The sequence below is a fragment of the Meleagris gallopavo genome, chromosome 15, assembly GCF_000146605.3.
Source record: "Meleagris gallopavo isolate NT-WF06-2002-E0010 breed Aviagen turkey brand Nicholas breeding stock chromosome 15, Turkey_5.1, whole genome shotgun sequence".
NCBI classification, from domain to species: Eukaryota; Metazoa; Chordata; class Aves; order Galliformes; family Phasianidae; genus Meleagris; species Meleagris gallopavo.
In genome coordinates, this window is record NC_015025.2 from 3,220,407 (window position 1) to 3,245,555 (window position 25,149).

Below are 25,149 nucleotides of genomic sequence, written 5' to 3' on the forward strand. Positions count from 1 at the left end.
TAAATAAATAGAATTGCACATTTAGATATGTTAGATACGTTACTTATGAAAATTAAAGTATTTTCAGCTGAAAATCTCTCATTTGTAAGAATTCATTTTTTGTAGTTTTTATGACTTGAATGTTACTTGTATTTCAGTAATCTGTTACACAAAGGAAATACAATTCAAAGACAAGTATTTGGTACTATGTCATTTTGACAGTTAAATCAAATCATTGCTATTGATTATGCCATTTAAGTTGTAGATAGTGTATTTCAATGCATAGAAATAGAACAAAGAGCCAGTTATCTTTATTTCCATCTTCTAGGCTAGAATTTGCATTAAAGACATCTTAGCTATGTATGTACAATAACAATTCCTATATACTTTCTTAAATGGCTCAGAAATTCAGCAGTAGAGTTTGGTTTGACACCACCATAATCATATTTCAGAATGAGGTGTAAATGGTCTTTGTGCACACAGAAGCACATCCTCTCTTGTGTCTGTGAAATGCTGCTCTAAGTGCAGGAGAGATGCTGTGAAGAGGCAACCCCCCAAATGCACCACCTGAACCAAGTGCAAGGAGCAGCAGACCATCCTTGGGTGTGTACCTGTCTGCTGTTCTGTGTTCTGATGCATTATAATATAAATAAATAAAATATAAATAAAGGCAAATAAAATGCCTGTCTCTTTATTCATTCAATGCCTAATTTAAACCAAGAGGTTATGAGAGCCAAGTGGATTTCTCTTCTAAAAGTTTTATGAGAAACTTGGATGAAGAGTCAATAAATTCATCTATGAATGAATGTATTCATATTCAAACGAATGTATTAATTCATTCAAATTAATTCAATTCAAATTAATTCAATAAAATGAAACGACAGTATCACTGTAACAGAGGAAATACCTAACCTCCGCTAACGACTTTTAAGCTCAGTACAGAGATAAAATGGTCTTTTTAGTTTTATAAAACTATGTGTATGTGAATAACTTATAATTCAGTAGAACTATAGATTTTTTCAAATCTTTTAGGACTTGGTCGTAAAACCATAGATCAGATGAAAGTTATATTGATCAATATGTAACTATCACAGTTGTAAAAAAAAATAAACACTGCCAGCTTGTACATATAAAAATAAGTGACAAGTCTGCCTTCTGTGACAAATTCACAAACTATTCTGAACACGATCATTCATTTATATTTACAGAAACGATGCAGTTTCTTAGCATGTTAATACACACCTGTGACATGGAGACAACTTCAAACCATCGTAAAATTCCAGGAAGTTTGTATGCTGTAATGAATGATGTTCTCTCAATCCACATAGACTATTAAAAAAATATATAAGGGAGAAAATGATACTTCAGGATTTAAACTTTAATCTTTTCTGTCTTCTGAAACGTCAGATTGAAGATTCAAAACATGCATATTTATCTTTGCATGAAAAGACACTGCAAAATGAATCTATCATAGCTATTTAAACAAATTGTTTTCAGATTTCAAATTAGATCTTCTTCAAACATTAGGCCTGCACAAAGCACAGGAAAAAGAAAATTATCCTTTGGTCTTTTAGTATCTATTCCTTACTTTGCCATTACACATCAAATAACTGGGACTAAATGACCTCTACTTTCAAAATATGTTTTTGCAATTAAAAGCAGTAATAGCCCTAAAATAATATGCCAGCATCCTTACTTCCCCTCCATGCCTTCTGAAGAAGACTAGCTATCAGTATTTTAAAATGCCTCTACTGCATTTGCTCTACCACTCCTTATTTTAGAAATATCAGCTTAAATAACCTGCCACTAGTGAGAAATGTAACAATGAATGCAATAAAAATGTACTCCAACCACACTCATTTCCATATATCTGAAGTGAGCATGGACACTGTCTATTGTTATCAAGAATGAAGACATTAACCACTTAGTTATTTGTAAAACAATTTATAGAAATGTGTATAAATATTTTAAAAACTCTCCAGCTTGGAAAGGAGCCCAGTGCACACCACCGATGTTGATAATACAGCACATAGCTGGGATGTCAGGGTAGATCAGCATCTGAATTATTTAACAGTAGATAAGAAGCTCCTTACGTGAAACAATTGACACTACTGATCATCAGCATGCAAATAACATTTTTTTTTTGTGTATTTTTGCAAGGAATGTGTAGTATGAGGCTAAGAAAGGATCAGAATTCTGTCAGTCATATCTACCAGAAGTGCATCACTCTGTCATTTGCTTACTTACAGCAAATTCATTTTCAGGGTCAACAGATCCTTTTCTAACAGGTCTTGAATAGTGAAAACGGTGGACATTGTTGGACTTATAAAAGCTGAAAGATTTAAAAAAGAATTTTGTAAAATACAGAGTTCACATATTTATTTATCTTGTTATCACAGTGAATTATTACAGCTTGAATTAGTTTTAATTAAAAGGAAATTTAATGGGAAGAAAAAAACTCCATGACTGAAAATTCTTGAGACAGCTACTTTATCTAGAAATGATGATTGAGTATTTTGCAAAGAGGCTGCTTCAGCATGGGACTGGGTGCACTTCTGAGGTACGAAAATTCTACAACTTGTGTAACTTCCAGATTAATGTTAGAACCTCCAGAAGATGGCTTAGAGAAGATTTTTGCTTTCCTGTTCTGTTACTGTGACATACTCTCTGCTTTTCTTCTAAAAGGAGTATGCTTTTTAAAAAACAATTGAGTGAACAAAAAGAATATATTTACTTTGACAGAAATACATGTGATTTTTCATTCGTGTACCATCACAAATCATTTTAATCCATTTAATCTAAAAGTTCTACTCACAATACACAGTCATTCAATAAGCTAAATATCTGAGGCCATAACTAATAATTTATTGTGGCAGATAAGAAAATGTATATAAACACCTTTAGAAGCAGACATTAATATAAAGAAATCTATGCTATGGTCTATCCTATTTAGTTAATGCATCATTTCAATCACTGTGCACGTGCATTCCCATATAACCAGTCACTCTTTAGCACTTGCTACAGTTTAGGCTAAGTGTTCTGCTTCAATATAACCTCTCTCTGGTTTCCAGTAGTATGATCAATTTCAAGCAATATAAAACAAAAGGTAATTTTGCAGAGCAAAACATGTCTCAGAAAGCCATGTTTTGGAAGCCTGAAGGAAACAGACCAATAGAGACCCAACCAGCTGAGATATTCAAATTAACAAGATTATCTTCATCAATAAATTAATGAAAGAGGAGAATAGTGCTGTACCTAGCTAGATCACTTTATGCCATCCCATCTGAAAGGGCAGATATTTTAAAGCTTTTTGATAGAATAAATGCATTGCCATCAACTTATGTAACAAACAATTAAATGCCTAATTAAGTGCACTTATAAAAATAAATATTTCCTCTAAGGCCAGATTAAATTAACAGCTTGGCAGAATTCTGCAGCTGAGACAAGCAATTACAAAATCTCCCATATGACAGAACATTGCACTTTATGTGGAGCACTTCACTAAATATATCTATTGTAAGTTCAAAATGTAGCTGGCACTACAGTGAAGTCAAGTCAAACATAGCAAGTTTTGTGAGATCATGATTTTAAAATGAGTTCCAGTTGAAATTGGGACCATATAATTTATTTTATTTTTTATATCATTTATTTTACACTACAAAACTTGTGTTTGTGCCTACTCTATTTATCTGGGCATGTGTTGTAAGTACTGGAGTTAAAGCAATAATTTATTATGTTTTAAAAATGTTTTTTGAAGTAAAATTAAATTGTGCTTGACTTCTTAAGTTTGGCAAGCTTGAAAAAAAAAATCCCAACAGCAATTTGAGGAGAGATTCTGCAGATCAGGCTGCAGACAGAGGTGAAAGCTGGTTTGAATCCAACTGTGGAACAGTCAGGAATTAATTCATATCAGCTGATAAAAAAACAAGCCCCTCTATCTTCAGCCTCTTTTAGGAGGGCTGAAGCTGCGTGTTGTGAAAACATTTATATTTGCTTCTTATTTGTCTAAGTGTGGAGGCATTGCAAAGCTTCTGTTGGATTAAAAAAAATGCAGGTGCCACAGATTTGCTGGAAAACTTCTAGCTTAAGAGGCATGTTTCAGCTGATTTTAGTTAGGGAGATGAACCTTGCGCTTTCACAAGGTACTGACAAGAAAAGGTAGAAAATATGAGCTGCCTTTAATCACAGCCTATGTACTTCTTGCTGTCTTTATGTTACAAGCTAACAAACATTATCTTGAAATTTTCCACTGAGGTGCTTGTGATAAGCAACAGCTTTTATTAATTGTGTTTGCAAACATAAGAACCCTTATGTTCCTTCCATCATCTGACTAGGAAGCCTCCTCTGTTCTGCTTTTTTTCTGAGACTGCAAAATTTCATCAGCTTGAAGAGATTTCAAGCCAAAATCTCACAGCCAGTACTCCAGTAGGTACTATATGCAGTTTTGGCATGACCTACTGGAAGGAACCATCACTAGCCAAATGCTAGTCAAAACAATTAGAAGGATGAAGTATGTCGAACATGTTCAGCATTGAATTAAGAATTTGGAGGAGTTAGGCAATCATTTCTCAAAATATTTTGGACAATTCAATTCCCTTATTTCTTTACACAATTCTGATTGTACAACTACAACCAAGTTGCCAAAAAGCACTGTGCACTTTGCAAGTAAATCAAAGATTTTATGTGTGAGAGAGCCTTCAACTCAAAAATGCTCATACTGTCAGTTACTTCTAACTCTCCTCTCTTCACCACTTGTATTTGAAGCTGTGTTGAAAACTCCAGAACTTGAACCCAAAGCATGGATTCTCTCGTGCCTCATAACCACATGCCATTCCTTTAGCAACAGATGTTCTTTCATGAACTGCCTAAGAAATACATCAGTCAATGAACACAATAGAAGCTCTAAATCTTGGCAAATGGCTGAGTTCACAAAATAATTGTTGTAACTTCAGGAGTATGGACTGAATTCCACTCAATTATTACAGAAATTCACTTACTTTATAATTTGATCAGGTACTGCTTTATTTTGAATCTAGGTTGCTCCTCCAAGACTGGTTGCACTGTAAAACACTGTATGTCTGAAATTGTGAGCGTCAAGGTCATATTATTAACAATCAGCATGAAATAGTTTATATGCTGCTGTGAAAGAAGAAAGATATCCTGATGAAAAATCTGCAGGGTTTGGGGTTTCATTTATGGAGCTTTCTTGGCAAAAAAAAAAGAAAAAAAGGAAAAAAACCTACTAGAGTACTAACTAGCAAAAATACATTAATTTTGAACTGGGCATTTTTATTATTTGCTGAACTTAAAAATTATTACCGTAATTTATCACACTGACTCATTAATTAAAATCTTAAAGGCAACTTACATAAATAACATCAACATCTGACGTAAACAATTTTACTATTCACCTTTAAGCATGGGCAATGTCATGATGTTTAACACTCTGTTTTAGAAATCTCACTGAGCAGCCCATCTACCTGATATTTTCTTTTTCTACTGAAGTGTTATGAGTTAGTCTGGCGTGATCTGTAAATGTATCACATGCAAATAGGCTTCAGAAAATTCTACTTACAGAAAGGACTGAAACATATGATCCCCCCAAAATAAAATGTTTTAAGACATAATGAAATTTATGAAATCGTGACTCTCAAACATAACGTCAATTTTGGACAAGTTTGTAATGCTTCATACTTCAGCCCTTTGAGCGTGAAAAGAAAGCAGCACTCCTACAGTTGCACGAAAATTAACTCAAGAGAGCAAACAAAGCATTAGAAAATTTCCTTGAAAATTAATTAAGGAACAACAACAGTTGAACAAAATTCTGATACAATGAAGTGATCTCGTATCTGATCAGCCAGTCATAATTTGAGGCAGAATATGAAGAAAAAGATGTAATAATTTAGGGTATTCTAGAAGGTGTGGATGTGCCAATTTTCCTAGGAAAATTTCTAAGAAAATAAGCCATATTCATGTTGAAAAGAAATACAGAAGTGCAGTTCCAGACAAAACAATGTTCAAGGAAGAAATTAACATCAAGTCACAAAAATGAAGAATGAGAAGTAATAGATAAGTTGCTGCTTTAACCTCAGCAAATTTACATGTTCTTCACTGATTTTGCCACTCAGAGACAGTAAAGTTAAACCATGCATGAAACTGAACAAATGGAGAAAGAGACAAACATCTTAGAATTGTTTAAGAAACAGGAGCAAACATCTTAGGAAAAGTCCATTAGAAACATTCAAGATATAATAAAACTGCAAACTGAACTGCCACTACAATAAGATTTAGAAAATGTTTGTTGCACACAGTTCAACTCTTGCTAGGAACAGGTTTCCCCAAACCACTTTCATTCCATGGCCTCCTTAGTGTTCAAGGATACATTGACCAGGAGAGTTTTTCACATCCTCTCCAGGTGCTGAGGTGGTGTTCATCTTCTCTGCACTGGGAAACTGACTCATCAGCTGAGCCTGAAAATCCTCTCTCCTCTCGTATTCCTTCCCACGATAGATAAATACTTTGTTCTGCAAGGAATAAATACCAGATTCCTTGAGCTGTATGATGCTGAGGCAGAAATTGCAGGTGTGTGTGTTTATCACTACGAGGATACCATAAGGTCACCAAATTTTTAAATGAGCGTTGCTGATACCTGAATACTAATAACTATAAAGAACAGCTGACTTTGTCCAGGTCATGAAGTAGTTTGCTGACTCTCCAGAGTCAATACTTTTGAGCATTAGAATGAAGATAAACTGGCATCATCACTGAGGATGCTCCTGGTAGAGTGTAATAAAATCAGAATGGATGGGTAAGTAACGCACTGAAATTTCTTTTCTTCTTGTCTCTCATGTGAAAGGATTTTCTTTCAAACATGATCTGGGTCCAAATTCCACAATTTCACAGCTTTCTAATAATAGTATATAGTTCTACTGTGCTTGCTCCTTCTTCTTGATGTAATAGAATGCCCTAATTTACAATAGAGTTTATCCCCAAGTGTGCTCCTTTGTGGTTCATTTTACTTCACTTAACAGGATAGTTATATAAAAGCAGAAGAAAAAGTTGCCACGTTAGCATGTCTTCCAATTCTTTCAAGGAACTTTGGCCTTCAAGGCCACAAAAGAGGAGTCTTCTATTTCTTTAATTTCCTTGAGCATTAAGAAAGCTACCACAGTCATTGTATTCAGTATGATTTTTTTTCTTCCTAGAGAAAAATATCAAATATTTGATTAATTCTCCTTTTTGAAGACAGTCACTACTGGAGTTAAAGCAATAATATATTATGTTTTAAAAATGTTTTTTGAAGTAAAATTAAATTGTGCTTGACTTCTTAAGTTTGGCAAACTTCTTGAAAAAAAAAACAACAGGCCCTCCAAGTTCTTGATTTTCTCACATGGTAGTCAAAAATGGAGAAAATAAAAGAGAGAAAGTACGTTCAACAGCTGGAGGTCTGTTCAGTGGAAACAATATGAACTTGAGAAACTGTTCTAAGATATGTAAGTAGATGCTACAGGAAAAAAACAACAACAGTGTAATAGAAGATGGTTGGGATGAACATTTCAGCTCACTGAATATTAGAGATCTGAAATTCAAGAATTGAGTGAAAACAGGAAAACAAACAAGAAACATCAAAATCACAATGAATCCACATTCAAATGCTAGGTATACTCTTGTTCTGTTGTCCCATGAACTAGAAAATTTACAGCAAGGGAACCAGAATGTACAAAAATAAGGAAGGGTTCCTGTGGAAACAATATTTAAATGAACCAAATCTTTAAAAGAACAACCCATCATGAGTGGCATGAAGAAAATGATGAAAGAACAATTGTTCAATCACTCTCAGAAAGCAAGAACTAGTGCACAGAAATTACCAGGTGATCAGAAAAAGACAGCAGTAAATATCCAACACAGTGTTTTAATGATCACAGTATGTTTTGGGGGACAGTCATTCCGAAAAAAGATTGGAAACATTCATTGTAGAGTAATTCATCGTGTTCCAATAAAGAACAGTATAACCTCCAATACAGGAAACCCTTTATCAGCTACATAGGGAATATATACCAGATCAATAGCACCATACACACACCGTATATATCTTACTCTCTCTTACTCTAGCTCTCTATTATTTCTTGCTGTTAAAGACATAATGTTGGGTCACAGAGAGCATTGGTATGATGCAAAAAGTATATCTGTGATATACAATGGTTGCCACAAAAGTAATGCCTCCTATTTTATTACATTAGCCCTTGATGGCAGAAGCAGATGTTGGAGGGATGGCAGTAGATGTTGAACAACAATCCTGTATCCCAGCAGAATTAAATTCCAGTCAGATATCCCCAGTGACTTCTTTGCATTAATATACAGTACCATTTTATAAGCACATGAAAACAGATTGAAAAAAATTAAAAATGAAATAGTTTTACCCTTAGAAATGTAGGAAATCCTTGGCCATAATATCCAACAGCAAAATAATCTGGTTTAGGTCTCAGAATTTTCATGATGTTTTCATAGAACTTTGCTTGTTGAACCTAAAGGCAAAACCAGTCACAATAATTACTTCAGGTTTTTGGTTTTTTTTTATTACTACCTTCTGCAGTAGTATTATAGCCATTGATTTATACATCACATTTTGTTGCTCAAAATAAGAACATGGTTATCTCATCTATAGTTTCAAAATACTGTAGTAAGTAAATGTCCATATAACTTTATGAAATAGTTATTTATGAATCTCTAGCAGTGGAATTCTGTAATACAACAAAGCAACTCTTCAACAAATTAAATAAAAATCAATTGTGGACTACAAGTCATAAGTAGCTCTATATTTTTGATAGCTCTAAACTGCTAAATTCTGTGATGAAAATAATTTGAAGATTTGTATATAATCTTACCAGATTTTGACTTAGAAGCTCATAGTCGAAAACTTCCTTTTCATACTGCTCTGCAAGTTCTTTGCATAACGATATAGCTTCTTCCCACATCTGCAACGTACCCACATATTCAAAAAGTAAATCCAATACTAACAAACATGTCTTTAAAACATTACTGTTTAACTGTAATTGCACTGATGATGCCATCTTTAAATTGCAGTCATTTATCAACCGTATATTTAGAATGAAATAGCCCAGCAACCATAAACTTTAGGAAAGCAAATTAACATGGAGAATAAAAGTGTTTACAAAGATGATTTACAAAGGGAATAAATCTACTTTTTTCTTTGGCAATTTTCTATTGCCAAAAATCACCTGAAATTTCAGATATAATAATCAAGCAGTAAGTCATCAAGTTAGATAGCATCTAAGCACAGAGCAGCATATGAGGCAGGACCTCTCTCAAAACCAACATTTCAATTTTTAAAAAATTCAAAAACATACATTTTTCACAAACAACCTGGCATTGACAGCTTTCCTGGTTAGCTAAAAACTTACAACGCTTAGACTTAAATTACTCCTTGCTTGGAAACACAGCTTGTTTCTTTCCACACTACCTAACAGCTACCTCCAAAAATTACTGTAAGGAATTACAAAACTGCACTGAAAAACTAGGACTACTTTTCTCTGCTAAAGGCATTTTCTGGTTTGCAGCACAAGAGTGGTCCTAAAGCAAATAGATATTCCCACTCCTGAGGATATTTCTCAAATTCTACAAGTCTTGTCTCTATTCAGAATAAAGGAGACAAAATAGTTTTTCTGAGCCTAACTCTTTACTGATGTAAGGTTACTACTGGTCATATGCATTATCATCATTTTTACAGAGTGCTATGTACCCCTAGGCTAAGTAGCTCTGAATTTGAGAGGGGCACTCAGCTGCCTGCAAACCTTCTCTGCTCTATGTAAGGAGAACCAGAAGGCTAGGCATAATAGAAATCATGAGGATTTGGTTATTCTTATACTCTGGGGGGTAACTGCTATATCATGGTTATTTCCAATGCAAATTAATAAAACAGGACCTTATGTTAAATGACACTACGTTTCCTGCACAGATTTTAAAGAAACTGAACTAGATCCAGGTACTGAACATCAAACTACTAGTTTTTTAATTTTAGGATGTAATTCTAAGACTTCTCTGTAAAAATGTGCCCAGTTTGAACTCTGTTTTTTGGGGGAGATAATGACTGAATAGTCTAGAAATACAGTCTGTGGTGTCCTTATTATTTCCCTAGCAAGGGAAAGTACACTCAACATTTATTTTATTACTGCCTGACAGATACTTGTAATTACTGACCTCTTTCTTTGCAAATGTGGTTATTGAAAGAACATGTTCATACACAACAGATGTACCCTGTGAACAAGCCTTCAGGACAGAATTTTTAGTTGACCCACATTTCAAGTAGTATTTCCTACACAATAATGAAACAAACATTTTCTATGGAGAATAGTCATTAAATGTTACTATATAAAATAACACAGTAAGAGATTTTTTGACAGAGAGAACCCCACAACTCTACCTTTCCTTTGTCAAAGTATTCTATGATTTTCTCATATAGATTCTCTTTCAAGTGTCGATAGGTCTGTGAACACTGGAACTCCGTTGACATGACCTGGGGTGCACACTGCTCATCTGACCACTGAGGATTAAAACACATTAAAATAAGCCCTGAATTTGGAGTTCAACATCTTGATCCTCAACCTCCACCAAATCTGAGCTATTCCAAGTTGTTTTTTTCTACTTTTTTTTTATCCTTCCGCAGTGATAATAGAAAAGGCACTGGGAACATTTTCAGCATCACTTCAAACAATGCTGTACTTCATGTGATAAACAGGAATAGACATAACATTTTTTAACCATCTTCCTCCCTGCTCCTCAGCCCAACAGGCTATAAAAAAAATCTAAGGGGGCAAATTGGTTGATTTTATTTCAGTGGTGACATCTTGACTGATATGTTCTTGATTTTTGTATTAAAACATATGCATAAAAAATTATTTTTGTCTACACAAACATACAAGAAGTACCTTGAAATTTGGCATGACCAGAAAAGTCAAAAGGAAGGTTAATTAAAACAGCAACATGAAAGGCACAGTTTAGAGGGTTCTACCCAAAAAAACAAACCAAACCAAAACAAAAAACAAAAACCCTCAAGGAATTGCACACATTTTTCCTTTTAAATTTTGAATTTTTCCTTGAAATGGAAAAGCACGTTACTGGCCATTTCTACTGCTATTGTCAGTTACAGTGAGAAACATTAGCTGTAGTGAAAACAATTACCAAATATGAAAGAAAGGAAGCATAATTTGGAGTGTGATACATACTACTTAAAATGGAAAGTTCGATGGAAATTTTGATACTTATTTATATTTGTGATAGGAAGAAAGTAGCATAACAAAAAACACAAGGAAGCTGAATGGCTTCTCCCTACTAAGTAAAACTATTTTTGCAACAATATTTTGAGCTTTACCAGCACGTGACATTGAATCATTCATTGAAAAAAAAAATCCACGTTTAGAGTTAATTTTTTATGACCTACCACAGTAATTGCAAGTATGAACTTGAATATCTCTAAAGAAAATAACTAATATGCAGTAAATTGGAGATTAAGATTAGCACTTCTTATTTAAAAATTTGAATTTTGCAAAGGCTTACTTATTTATTAAATTTAGGAAAATCTGACCTTCAAGAGCCAAGTATGGAGTAGAAGGGTGTAGGCAGCTTCTGTGTAATTCTCACAGTCCAAATGAAGATCTCGCAATTTATACAAATATCTGTTAGAACAGAGGACAGAAGTTAGTCTAGATGCTGAAATGACTTGAATTCTGTGTTATAAACATTCTAGATAAACTCTAGATAATGGAAACTTGAAAGATGTTATGCAGTCACTACTAAAAGAGTCTTCAAGGACAGTGAGTGAGGTTAAAGCACTGTACATTTACTAAGACTTTTTCTGTATTTTTGTATATTGGAACATTGTGCACAAAAGGAGGAGAAAGACCTAACCTACTTCTGTGAACTGCTGTTAACTCCACTTGTAGGAGGAGCAAGAGCTACTACTCCAACTTGAGTTCTAAGTCAGACCACTGCATTCACTATTTCTGACAGTTACTGTCAGTTTTGTGCCTCTCACTACAAGGATACTGAGGTGCATAAGCATATGCAGGTAAGAGCAACAAAGCTGCTGAAAGAACTAGAAATGATACACACAAGGAGTGGTTGAGGGAACTGGGTTTGCTTAGTCTGGAAAAAAGGAAGCTAAGGAGAGAACTCATCACTCTCTACAAGTACAAAGAAGGAGGTTGTACTAAGAAGGGTGTCACTCTCTTTTCTCAAGTGAAAAATGATAAGACATGAGGAAATGGCCTCAAGTTTCATGAAAGGAAGTTTAGATTGGATGTGAAGAATTTATTTAAGGCAAAAGAGAAAAGGGTAATAGCGGCCCAGAAAGACAAACCAGGTCCCTATACATCTTGACAAGGTGATAAGGGAGGAAGAGCTGTTTTACATTGTCAGTATTCTTCTTGATCCCTAGAACAACATTGCTGTTATCATCCCTGTCACTGATCACTACATGACTTAAGTCACGTCTCTTCCACCAATCAGAGAGAAGAAGGCATTCCAACCCCTTCCATTCAACAGGGACTTTTGACAGAGAACTAAGACATACCCTGCTGAAGCATTTCAAGCTGTTACTATTCCTAGATCTAAATCCTAGTTAAAATGTAACTCCCCCAGCAATACCATTCAGAGAGAGCATTATTTGTCCCCATCCACTTTAGCTCACAGCTCCACACTTAGCAGTGTAGCACCTTCAGTGCCCAGCTCAGCTGAGATGCTGGTCTTTGCACTCTAGAAGATAAGGTGAAGGTGGTTCTACAGTTTTTGCAGAATGGTAAGAGAGGCAGGAAATAGTTAATTCTTGAACAGAAGATTTGCTATAGCCCATGTGCAAAATCCTTAGAGACAGTAAGAGGCCATGTCAAACAAGAAAGAATTTACCAGGATAGCTATAGCTCTTAGGGAAGAATGCTTTACTAGTAATTCTGTATTGCATGTAGTGTTGCATATTTAAAGAGACTTAGGAGACTGCACAATTCTAGATAACCTCCTTTTTCATGCCATTCTAAATGTATGATGCAATCCCTACCAAACCTCAAGTCTAGCTACATTTTCTTTATTTTGAAAAATAAACAGCGTTGAGTGATTTGATCAGTTAGAAGTTGATGCTTGGGGAAGAAAATGCAGTTTATTAATGCATATGATAAACTCAAAATTGCTGAAAGCTAAGTGAAAAATGGATTGTAAATATGAGGCCAGGACGACAACAGAATCATTGTGGATGGTAAACTACCATTAAGCAATAGAAATTCAAGTACAATGATGAAAGCAGAATTTTTTAAAGAAGTATTATTGTCCTCTCCTAAACACATTCAACAGAGCATCTGCCATACCTGATATACATTCCTTCACGGTTAATGTCCTTGTAGAAGTTCTAGGGACATAAACATTTATAAGTTATTTCCTAATTTCTTTCAGTAAAACATAGCTTAAAAATAGATATGCTGAGATATTGTTTTTCTTGTACAAGCAATATCTAATAAACAACGAGGGCTGCTCCAAAAGTAATGTCTCCTATATGTTGGTCCATAATAATATGTCCTATTATGTTGGTCCATAACATCAGAGGCAGGATTTGGTGGGATGGCAGTATTGAATTTTCCTGCCAATATTCCATTACATTTTATTTCTGTAAGACAGATGGCAGCAGAGGTGTAGACTGACAAAATGGGGTGGGACATGAAGTGCACATGGAGCAAAGGAGGAACTGAATTTAATTTCTTAATGTGGGAAAAAGTGACATTCAACAGTGCTTGCTGAGTATTCATGGGGACCAAGCAGTGGCTGTGAGCACAGTGAGGTGGTGGGTGGTTTGCTTCAGCAGTGGTGAAATATCGATTGCACTGGGGCAGATTTTTGTGAGTGCAGCATATGCAGGCTATTGGTCTTGGCTGGAAGAAATGCATACCTAATGGTGGTGACTATGTTGAAAAATGCTGTTTTGTAGCTAAGAATTTTCTCTATCAAACAGTGTTCTTGTGCTCATTGTATCCAATGTAGTTTTCACGGGGGGGGAAAAAACAGGAGGTATTACTTTTGGAAGAACCCACATACCTTAAGTTTAAATTTGACTATACCACTGCTTTAATTAATATTTTAATTAGTTACTACTGCTTTTACTTCACATACACAATATATATATACATTCTTAGTTCATTAATGAAGTCATTTGTGACTTTTTTTTTTTCCTGGAGGAAAAGAGGTAAATATGGATATCCAAATGCATTAACATAAACTACATATTCTGTCTACATATGGTGCCCAGAGAAGAATCTGTTATTTAGTGAATTTGGTATAGGCAGCATTGTTACTCAGCATCTCTAGAGGGGATCAATATAGGAATAAAATCCGTTTTTCTCACTATGAGGCTTTAGCATGTATATGAGGTGCTAAGCTGTGCAAAACATGCCTCAAGAATTGCCTCCTTGAGGGTTGCAAAAATTTATACAACATTGCACAGTGATTACTGAGGAACAGAGAATATGTGCATGTAGATATTTATCATGCTTTCTTTTCCACGCTTAAATTTCATAAAGGTTACTCTGCTCCTCAAAGGAAATTTCCTGGTGGTAAAATATCTTCGATCTATGTGGTATTCCTCATAACAAAAGAGTAATAGAAAAAAGATAGCCAGAGACTTAAAAATTTTTAGCAGCCCACTCCAAGCATATCTTTTATGCTTCTTCTCCAGATTTAAAAATCAGAACCGCAGCGTTGGTAAAGTAGCAAGCGGGTTTGTTTCTTGAGCAAAACTTTATTCTGTAAAAGCCAATTGTTACAGTAAGCCTACCAAAACATACACTGTATGAGTAGTGGACTACATAATTTATCCACAAAATCAAACGGGATAAAATATACAAGTAAAACCAAAGAACCGAGTGGATGTTGCTTTCAGGTTTATGCATATATCCATGCAAATGGATGCAAAAATCTATTGCCTCAGGCTCTGAATTATTTTTCAAGCATTGCAAACTAGTCCCTTCATTTTTGGTAAGTGAAATTCTCACACAAGAACTACAAGACAGAACATACCAGTAAGTTCACCGTGCAGCTCATGCGATTGTCCTTGCTTTCATCATTCATTACAGTTCGGTAATCCAGCAGCTTCTCCAAGAGACCTTTAACTAGGCTGACAAAGCTTTCTATGAGGTTAAAAATGGCAGGATACTGACTTGCACACTCCATAAGACTGCAAACAGAACAAATAGATTTTATGGTACTATCAAAATCAGTGTCCCATCAGCTGAAGGTCTGTTAGGAGCCAAGGCAAAAATTACATCAGAACTAAAGTAACTACGGAATGAATTGTAAGTTACCTATGTAGGTTGGCAATCTTGGCAGACAGAAAAAAGATGAGATATAACTCAAATATATAAATACATACATACACACACTTTACTTTTCTCGCCCAACAATTATTGCAAATACAAAGGAATAGCCAGAATTTCCAAATCAAGTAGAAGTACATCTGTGATACGGCATGAACTCAAATCTCTTTAGCGCCACACTGTTTCAATAAACATAGAATTCACTTTCCTCTATTACCATGGAAGATAAAACATGATTATTCCCTTCTCTTTGTACCATTCTACATGCCAGTAGAATGTTCAGAACAACAAATCCAGATTTTAAGTCAAAAAGGAAATTCACTAACAAGACCTCACCAGAGCAATTTTCCCTTTAGAAATAAGTAAAACCAAACAAACTTTCTGCAAGTTCCAAAAAAAGCAGTCGTCTTTTGATTAAAAAAAGATATATATATCTTTTAGATAATAAAAAAAAGATATAGATATAGATAGATATAGATATAGATATAGATAATAAAAAAAGATATATATATATATTTTATATTTATCTTTCCCTATATATCCTATATATATATAGGGAAGTGAGTTTCTATAATATCAGCATATTCCTACTTATATTAACAAAATATTAGCATAAGCTGAGTAAAAACACACCTAATATTTATTACTTTTATTGTATGGGTCCAAGATAGAGTTATTTTCCTGAAAAGGCAATGATGGGGAACTGGAAAGCTTCCAAATGGTCTTCTTCTTCTGTGCCTACATCAGTAAATACAGGTAGGCCAGTGTTCATTATCTGAGCTCGAGGATGAGTAGTGCAGCACTTGAATTCACACAGCTAAGTTCACCCCCATTTCCCAAAAGCAGTGTCTATTCTGCTGATAAAGAACCACCTCTCAGCTGTTCCATATTATCCCAGCTCTCCACAGACATAACTGGGTTAGCACTGTGCATGCTAACATTCAGGGTTACAGACAGCAGCAATAAGGCAGTATTTAAATTTCTGCTGGCCCTGTTTAGTTTACTTGGTGTTGGCAAGTTTCCAGAAACTAACCCATGTGGGTAAATGTTGGTTGCAGCAGTGAGCACCAACACATAAGCCAATTACTGGGTTCTGCTGAAAATGTGCCTTTTGGGTGAGAACTAGAATAGTTACAAGGAAATTATCTGATAAGAAAAAGACCAAAGGAACATCTAGAGCACAGTTTAACTAGGTTTGTATCCAGTGGGAACAGGAAGCTGGGGACAGAGGTTTGAAGCAGATGTGAAGACAGGAAAATTAAAATAAAAGGGGCGAACAGGGTCCCACCACAGATAGGTCACAAACTTCTGCTTCAACTCTCTCTCAAGAAGCATCATTAGAAAATTTCAAGGGTGGAATAAAAAAACTGAAGACAGTATGAAGTGACATCTGTAGAGTTTTAGAAATCTTTAAGCATCTGAAAGTATTATAGTGTGTGAGAGAGTAAAGTGGAAAATAAAACCAGAAAATTCTTTAAATGGTGGATCAAAAAGAAAGAAAGGTAATTTGGAAAAGCAGGAAGGTCAAATGTTATGTAGTATATGTCTGATGAGACTTATCAACTCCATTGCTGAAAAACTGAGCGTAACTGGACAGCCACCAGTTCTCTAGAAAAAAATATTTGAAAGTAGGAGTAAAGTGCAAACATTAAAAACAATTTTACACAGCTCAGAAAAAGTAAATAGTTGTCAAAAGTCTAACAAATGAGATACAAAGAAATATTTTTCTCTCAGTATTTCTAATGCCTCAGTTTGAGTACTCTCTCCAGCTCTAAGGCACTGTAGTATTTTTAAACAGCTGTAGATGTTTTTGGAATGTCCAGAAAACATGGCATATGATAAAGTGAAATATGGGGGCTGCTTAACCTGAAGAGAAGACTGAAGGAAACTTGGCATCAACCTTCAATTCTTCTAAAATCTTCTACAAAAAGAAACAGAGTAAATGGTTCTTTATGTCCCCTGTGGCTACAACAAGAAATAACCAGCTTAGACTGAGGCAAGGAAGATTTAGTAGAGATATTTGGAAGAAAGCTTACTAGCAGCAAAGAAAGTTAAGCACTGCAATAAATGTCCCCTGTGTCTGCTGAATCCCCAGTATTAGAGATGATGAATTGTAGCAACAGTTTAGGGAGGCAGCACAGTTCAGCTTTTGCTGCACTGTGCTCGAGAAAACTATCCACTTGCAGAGCTGTTCTTGGTCATACTGAGAGCTAGCCTGTATATCTCCTAAGACTAGCAGACAAAGAGTAAACATTCAAACTCAAACAATAATTTATGGCTTTCTGTTCACACAGTCATTGTATGTTAGGAAGTGAAAGTGACATTTTAAAAACATCTTTCCTTGTCAACAGGTGTATCAGTGTAGTTTTACGTTGCTCAAAGAAGTGTTAGCACTGTTTTAAAGTCTGCCTCTCCACCCTTTATCTTTCTCTTCATAGTAGACAAAGTAAACTAATCTAAATGTCCAAACGATATTTTGTTTAAATGAAGATTCCATCAAATTAGATTATAATTAATTATTCTTTAATATTTACATTTTATTTGCTTAAATAACACAGTATTCTTTAGAAAACTGAATACAGATTTTTTCCTGTTGTGGTGTACACAAGAATTTAATGCACCACTGAAAGGGATGTGAATCTGTGAAGACTGCTATGCCACTACACAAAAATACAATTACAAATTAGCAGGCTTTGAGAGCCTTTCTCTCTATTACAATCTGTAATCACAAGGCCGTGAACTAAGTCTCAGATCCTAGTGGCACAAGGGCACTACCACAGCCCATCAGATCAGAGCTCCTAAAGAAGATACACAGCTATTATACCTGAGAAGAAAAAAGAACAACATGGCTGGCCAAGAGGAAGATGCTCTATTTTATAAATTCTTTAAAATATTTTTCTTAAATTGTAGCACTTCACAATATTGTCACAGCTTTGCAGGGTAGTCACCTTATGTGAGTTATAAAATAATCTGGAGTCCAGTCTAGACACTGAGAAAAGCAAGACAGACCATTGAAAATGCTTTTATTCCTATTAGTGTAACACATAAAACCAAGAAAGGTTACAATGAAAAATGGGGAAAAGAAAAAGGTTGGATTATCTTTGCTTTGAAGTTGGGTAGTGAAAAGTAAGTTAAGTATAATTTCTTTGTAATGTAGATGCAATACAAAGTACAGAAAAGCAGCCATGCAAATACTTTCAGTGGGCATAACTACAATTCAAACCAGATTTAATGAAACAGCATGCTATTTCCAATCCCTTGATGAAAAAAAAAAGCTGCTTCAATTTGACTGTATTTTAAAATAAACTCAGCAATTTGAGAAGCAGGAACAATAAGATAAAAACACATCCTGAAGGCATTTATTCTCATGCACTACTTACATTGACTCGAACAACTGCATGTAGAGTTCATCTCCACGTCCTCCTTCCACCTCATGGTCCAACTTCAAAATGATTTCATTTTCAAACTAAGAAAGGAAAAACAAATCTAAACACGGAGAAGATATCTAGAGGTCAAACACATTTCAAACTGGCATCAGAAAGATATATTTGCATAGCTATATCACAAACACCCAAAAGTTAAACGTTTGAATATATTCCAGTTGAATAATAAGACTATCTCCAGATACAAACTGATGAAATAATCCGAAGAAATAGACCTACAGTTTCTGTACTGAGTTTTCATAGGACACCTCAGATGTGAAATGTGAGATATCAGAATGAAATCAAATTACTTTCACCCACACAAAATATGAATGAAGATGCAGTGCCTTATCTAACTGCTGTTTGTTAGGTCTAGCTATATCCTAATTAGGAAGCAGTGACATATAAACTATCAAAGATAGCAAACCAGGGATTTCTGTAGCTAAGCCCAATTCCTTCCCCTCTAGTGAACCATTTCTTCAGTTTCAATTTACAGTTATGACACTTTCATTGGGAGCTGCCAGCAGCCTTATTTCTTTGCCTGTAAAGTCAAAAGTACCTTTTTCAGCTCTCTGACTTGAAAAATCTACACGTGTAAAAAAGAGAAAAAAACCTGTTAATATTTCTCTGCTGGTTACACCTTGTTATCTGTCACTCATCAGCCTGCCTTCAAAACTCAAAGTGTTCTAAGTTTCCTTCTACCTCAAACAGCTTTCAAATAAGTATTCCATCCAAGTCTGCACAGTTAACATTCTAACTTCAAGCTATCTACTAGGCTCAGGCATTGCTAAAATAAATTCATTGAAGCTGGACATCTGAAGCTGTTACCTACATTATTTACTCTTTTTTCCTCTAAAATCTCACGTATATTCATCAGGTAGCTTTACATAATTAAGCAAAGGATCATTATCTTTCATGATGTTTAAAAAAAAAAAGATGAAAAACATGCTTTCACAGGTTTTCACATAGATAAATAAAATTATATCTGGAAAACTAGTGATAACTTGTAAATGCATTGTTACAAATCTGTACTCAAATTGCCAGAGCTGCGGCTTGCCAACTCTGAAGTACCATTACCTCCAACAAAATCTCTGGAGAATTTCTTAGTCAGCAGTACACTGTTATCTCTTAAAGAAAGGGATGTGTCAGATTATACTTTAATCCAGCCTTTGCTGGTCATACTTTAATTACACAAAGCCTCTTTAAATGGCATTGTATTGTTTCAATATGAATATATAATTGTGAATTGTCATTTCAAAGTCATTGCAATAGGTTATACACAGAAAACTGCCTTATGATTTTGAAAGGGTTAATCCAGTCTAACTCATCTTTACATGAGAATTTGGAATTATTTTTTCAGGCCTTTGCCATATATTGCATAATATTGTATTGAGAGCATATGATACATGTATATGACTTAACTGGTTTTTTCCCTCCTCTCCAAGCATATTAAAATATTAAGATTTACATGTTCAAAAAATATCCTCAGAAGTTTATATTTATGTATCACACTTGCAAGAGAGATGAAAAAGATAAAACTCCTCTATGTGTATGATTGTGAAAATGAAAAATACTAGTGGATTTACTATTTTTTTAATGTAACTTATGTGTGGAAACACGCTGGGAGAGCATTTAAAGAAAAATGTACCACTGTTAATACAGTTCTGTGTAGACTCTGGTGTCTTGTACAAAATTGCTGAGTGCAGTGGCTCACTGATGTCCTTCAGACACGATCTAAAACAATTCAAATAAGATTAAGTGCTCCAAAATGCTGGGGAATTTAAAATAACTTTACTGATATATGAATCTGGGAAAACAGAAGACTAATTGTAATTAATGTAATACATAATACTACATGGCAGAAGATAATTCAGTAAGCTTAGCAAAAAGATATAATATTAAAATACTACAAGGTTCTCAGTTATTTATTAATATATATATATATATATATATATATATAAAAATCACTAAAAGCCAGTATATTTGTACGATTTTTCCCAGGCCTCAATATTGTAATGAAACAGGTACCTTTTTGCACCTGTAGGCTGAAAAGTTTGCACAAATGTGAGTGTGTGGCCAAAGGAAATCCTCTTCAGGGAGAACCCTCCCTTTATTAAGCAATTTCTAACTAGATTTAATTGCAAAGGGAATACTTTTTATATTCTCTAATTACCAAAGTTGGTTTGATCTGGTTTTGTGTGTTCCTTCCTACTAAGACTCCTTCATGACTTTCCTTTGATTCTTCATTCTTTGACACTGTTTTGTCTTGTTATATTAAAACCTTAGAACTTATAGAAGCATTCCAAGATTCACTGCCATGATTAATAGTCTGAGCTTTTAGCTGAAAGCCTCCACATACCCTCTCACTAAGCTTCTGCTGCATTTGTGTATGCCCTCTGAAAGGTGTGAGACATTAATATCAGCTCTTCTATGATCATTCTTTGTTCTCACCCAACTAACTGCGTTATGTTCAGGTATCATGTGAGAAAACAACCTAATATAAATTTATAAAGAATCTGTTAGAGAATTACAAGTTTTATAATGCTTGTAAAAAACTTTTCTAAAATGGGTGTAAATGTCCTGTTTACACAGTCACTTCTTTCAGTTTCCTCATACCAGAGTTTTCCTAAAATTTTTGAAAATCAAATGAATAAATTATCAGATCTGGCAAAAATTCATTTTGAATATTAGATAGCCCTCCTTTTTTTCTCCTGAGATTCAGTTGAACAGGACCAGTTAATGGCAAATATCAAAGTCATTCCAGAATATAAGCCAATCAAGTGATTCTGTCTATAAAAATGAAGACATACAATTATATTAAAATAACTTCTTAGAAAGGAACAGGCTGATTAAACTACATAAGACATACAAATCTCTATTTGAACATCCTTAGAACTGCCCTTGAGGACATCAGAAAATCAACTTCCTATTCAAATTTAAATTTTAAGCTAATGTAAAAATGTCACATGCTCACTACCTACTTACTGTGGAATTTAACTGGTTTCACTTCCCCAAAGCAACAAGTACAATCCCATTTCTACTGAGACAGTAGAAACAGCAGGATTACTCAAGCAGTATTCATCAAAACGGCAGCAGGAAGCCATGCAGCCAGCCACAGATCAGCTGGTCTGATTCTGCAGACTCTGGGGACATAAGATTGAAGTGGGCTGTTGCTTCTCTCTAGGAGCTTTGAAACAATGTATTGAGTGGCCTGTCTTCTATACTCATCGTGCAAAAAACAAAGTACAGAAAATTAGGCAGTACAAATGTATGCCTCTTTTCTTTGAGAAGGCAGTAGGGGAAGGAGGAATTTAAATGCTTCATAACAGACAAAGGGAAACCAACAAAACCACAGTTAAAAACACGTGAAACCAAAATTATGGTATCTAATGCATCTGACAGACACGCTTTAAATAGAAATATTTAAACACTTTAGAAGGAGTTGATGTGATTCGCAAGAACTTGGATATATAGATATAGATATATATATATATATATATATATACTATGTACAAACTGCACAATGCCACAAACAGGCAACATCACCAGCTCAGCACCAGATATAGCAAATTTTGAGATGACTGAGGAGAAATGTAATGCTCATGAGAACGTGAATTTCACTGTTCAATATGACGCAGTTAAAACAATCTGGATGAAGGCAGCAAAGAAAAGGTAAAACCGAGAAAATACATTGCTATGTACAGTCAGTGAAATCTTTATATAAAAAAGGTCATGGCTGGATATGAATTCACAAACATGCATAGTATTTGTATAGCAGCCCAGAACTAGCTCCAGGAGAAACGAGCAGCATACAGCCATCCAGTGTCACAGCACAAGTTGGAGTAAATATTTAATCTCTACAGCATACTGAAAAGGCTATGCTGCTTCCCAAAATAATTAATGACTTCAGAACTCAGAGGCTCCATTTAAGAGTTACTTGCCCTACGGTTCTCACAGAAAATGGAAAGAGTTTTGGTTTGTTATGAGTATCAACACAGTGTGATTCAGAAACAATCATTTGACCTCTCTGTTACTGGTAGGTTTTGCTATTCTCAGCTCTTTAAACATCATTCACCTCTTAAATCTTTCCTCAGTACTTATTCAGCAGGCAGGGAATTGATGACTTCTCTAGAAGGTAATAATCTCACAGATTCTGGACCTGAACAAAAACCCCTTTCTATGCATTTTTTTTCCTGCAGTTTGTCAACTGCAGCTGACTGCATGAACCAGCAGAAATTAAAAAGCTGGCAGAAATATGGAAGAAAGTTGTAATGAGTCTGTGACAAAATTCAGCCCTAGTAGGCATATTTCTCATCTAATTTAAACAATGTGCCTAATTGTAATTAGTATTAATTTTGCTTTAAAATCACTTGCTTATCTATCTAGTAGACTGAATAAATCCTCATAAAGTGTCAATACCAAACACACACTCAATTTTTTCTGCATGGATTGGTCTGAAGAACTAAGCCATCTAAAGCTGATTCCTGCCAGTGGAAGCATTTCATGCCTCTGAAATCCTTGAGCATAATACATTTTCAAAATTTCAAGGAAGAAATATGGATAGGAACATCAATTACAAAGCACATGTGCCAGAGGAGCTTGCTAAGAACACTTCCACTCACTCATTTAGTAACCTCTTACAGCAGTTAGCTCAGAAAGCTGCATGACTCTAACAAGTCCACGTAGAATAAACATTTATCCTGTAAACTTATCAAAAACTATGAAAGCACAAGAACACAATCAATCTGCACTATTTGCTCTTTTCAACAAAGGTCAGGAGGGAAAGTAATTATAGAATACCTCCCCAGATGGCTTCAGCAATTGGTAAAACTAAAAGGAGGTATTTTCACTTTAAAATCAAGCATGAATAGAATTATTTATTTGAAAAGAAATCTAAACACAGATGAATTAATCTTTCCTAATCCAAGCTAAAATCCTTAAGAGAACATGAATCCATGTTTATTTAAATAGTAATTTATTTACTCTTAAAAGAGCTAGTCTTTAACTATTTTTTTTTAAGTTAGCCTTTTCTAACATTTTGCCTCAAATTTTCAGTCAGAGCAAACAAAAGTACTTTGCTTGATGCTTGATAAGATGTACAACCTAATATTTCAGGGAAAAATGGGCAATCAATACTTGCAGGATGAGATTCTTTTAACTTCATGTGCCCAACAGACACACAACTAGCTTCCCTTTGTAGATGAAGGAGAAGGGAATATATCTGAGGGCCCAAATCTATCCATAGACACCTCATGTAAGTTGGATAAACAGCCTTTCCCAGAGATCAGATCCCCTATCTAATGCTAGACAAAACCCTGATGCTTAAAATTACAAGCTTATATAACACTTCTCCTGAATGAATGGAAGTTATATGTGCAAAGTAAAAAGAAGAATCAAAAAGAAAATTCCTCAGTATGCCATATATCTCCATATTTATTGCTATTAAATGTAAGCATGGTAGAATGCTATTTTTGAGATAAACAGAGGTGGAATTTTGTTTTCTCTGGGGCTAGCTGATTTCCTAGAAATAGCAAAAATAAAATAAAACTCCTGATTAATAAATTTGAATAACTTCATATTTTTTTCCTCATTTGGTGTATACATTTTGAAAAGAGATGAATAAAAGCACATATACTGTATATGTAATGCAGAACACAGTCTCTTGAGACAGCCTAACACATATGCACACACAAAGAAGTGCTGTCACACATCTCAGCACAATACCACATCAAGCTAATGAAATCAATAACTTGGGGAAATCTTATTAAATGATTTAGCAGGCACCACTAAAGCTCTAGTTCCACTGCCAATGCAGACTACTAATAAAGCTGTCTGTGCTTTTTTCCCTTTCTCTCATCAGAAGTGATCACAATTCATCACAATTATGTTTTCAACTGAACATCAGTGTCAGTCCAAGCTCCTACGTAAGGCAATGTTGAACTGAAACATAGTAATTTTGAAAAATTTATGCTAAAGCTTTATAAAAATATTCCTCATAAAACAAAATGCTGATTTGAATATCAGAAATGTCAGCTAGCAAAAGGTGGAGTTTACATTTACACCAATATTTCATTCATATTAATTCTTTGCCTTTTCTAAATAACATGGTAACAATTTTAAGTAATATGACTAAACGTGTATTTCTTTATACAAAGCTTGCCAGAATTGCTAGACACAGAGAAGCAATTTTAGAAATTTATCTTAATTACCTCATCCAGAGGAGTGGAGAAAATTAATATCTGAGTTCTTGACTGGAAACAGTCCAAAACAGAATATTGTAATCTAATGACACTCAACTGTTAAATTATGAAAATGTTTAAGTGCCATCTGATAAAAATTAACTATTATTCTTACACTGTAATAAAATGAATGCCCCTGAT

General features: G+C 34.7%; 1 protein-coding gene across 1 annotated transcript in view; it reads right to left on the reverse strand.

Moving 5' to 3' along the window:
- Positions 1-25,149, reverse strand: part of DOCK2 (dedicator of cytokinesis 2) — a 159,987-nt gene that overhangs the window by 13,194 nt on the left and 121,644 nt on the right. Inside the window, 12 exon segments of the mRNA XM_010718884.3 lie at positions 1,222-1,308; positions 2,227-2,311; positions 4,977-5,005; positions 5,008-5,057; positions 6,362-6,503; positions 8,400-8,504; positions 8,865-8,954; positions 10,421-10,540; positions 11,582-11,672; positions 13,353-13,393; positions 15,052-15,208; positions 18,728-18,813. Of these exon segments, the coding sequence (XP_010717186.2) occupies positions 1,222-1,308; positions 2,227-2,311; positions 4,977-5,005; positions 5,008-5,057; positions 6,362-6,503; positions 8,400-8,504; positions 8,865-8,954; positions 10,421-10,540; positions 11,582-11,672; positions 13,353-13,393; positions 15,052-15,208; positions 18,728-18,813 (1,083 nt within the window).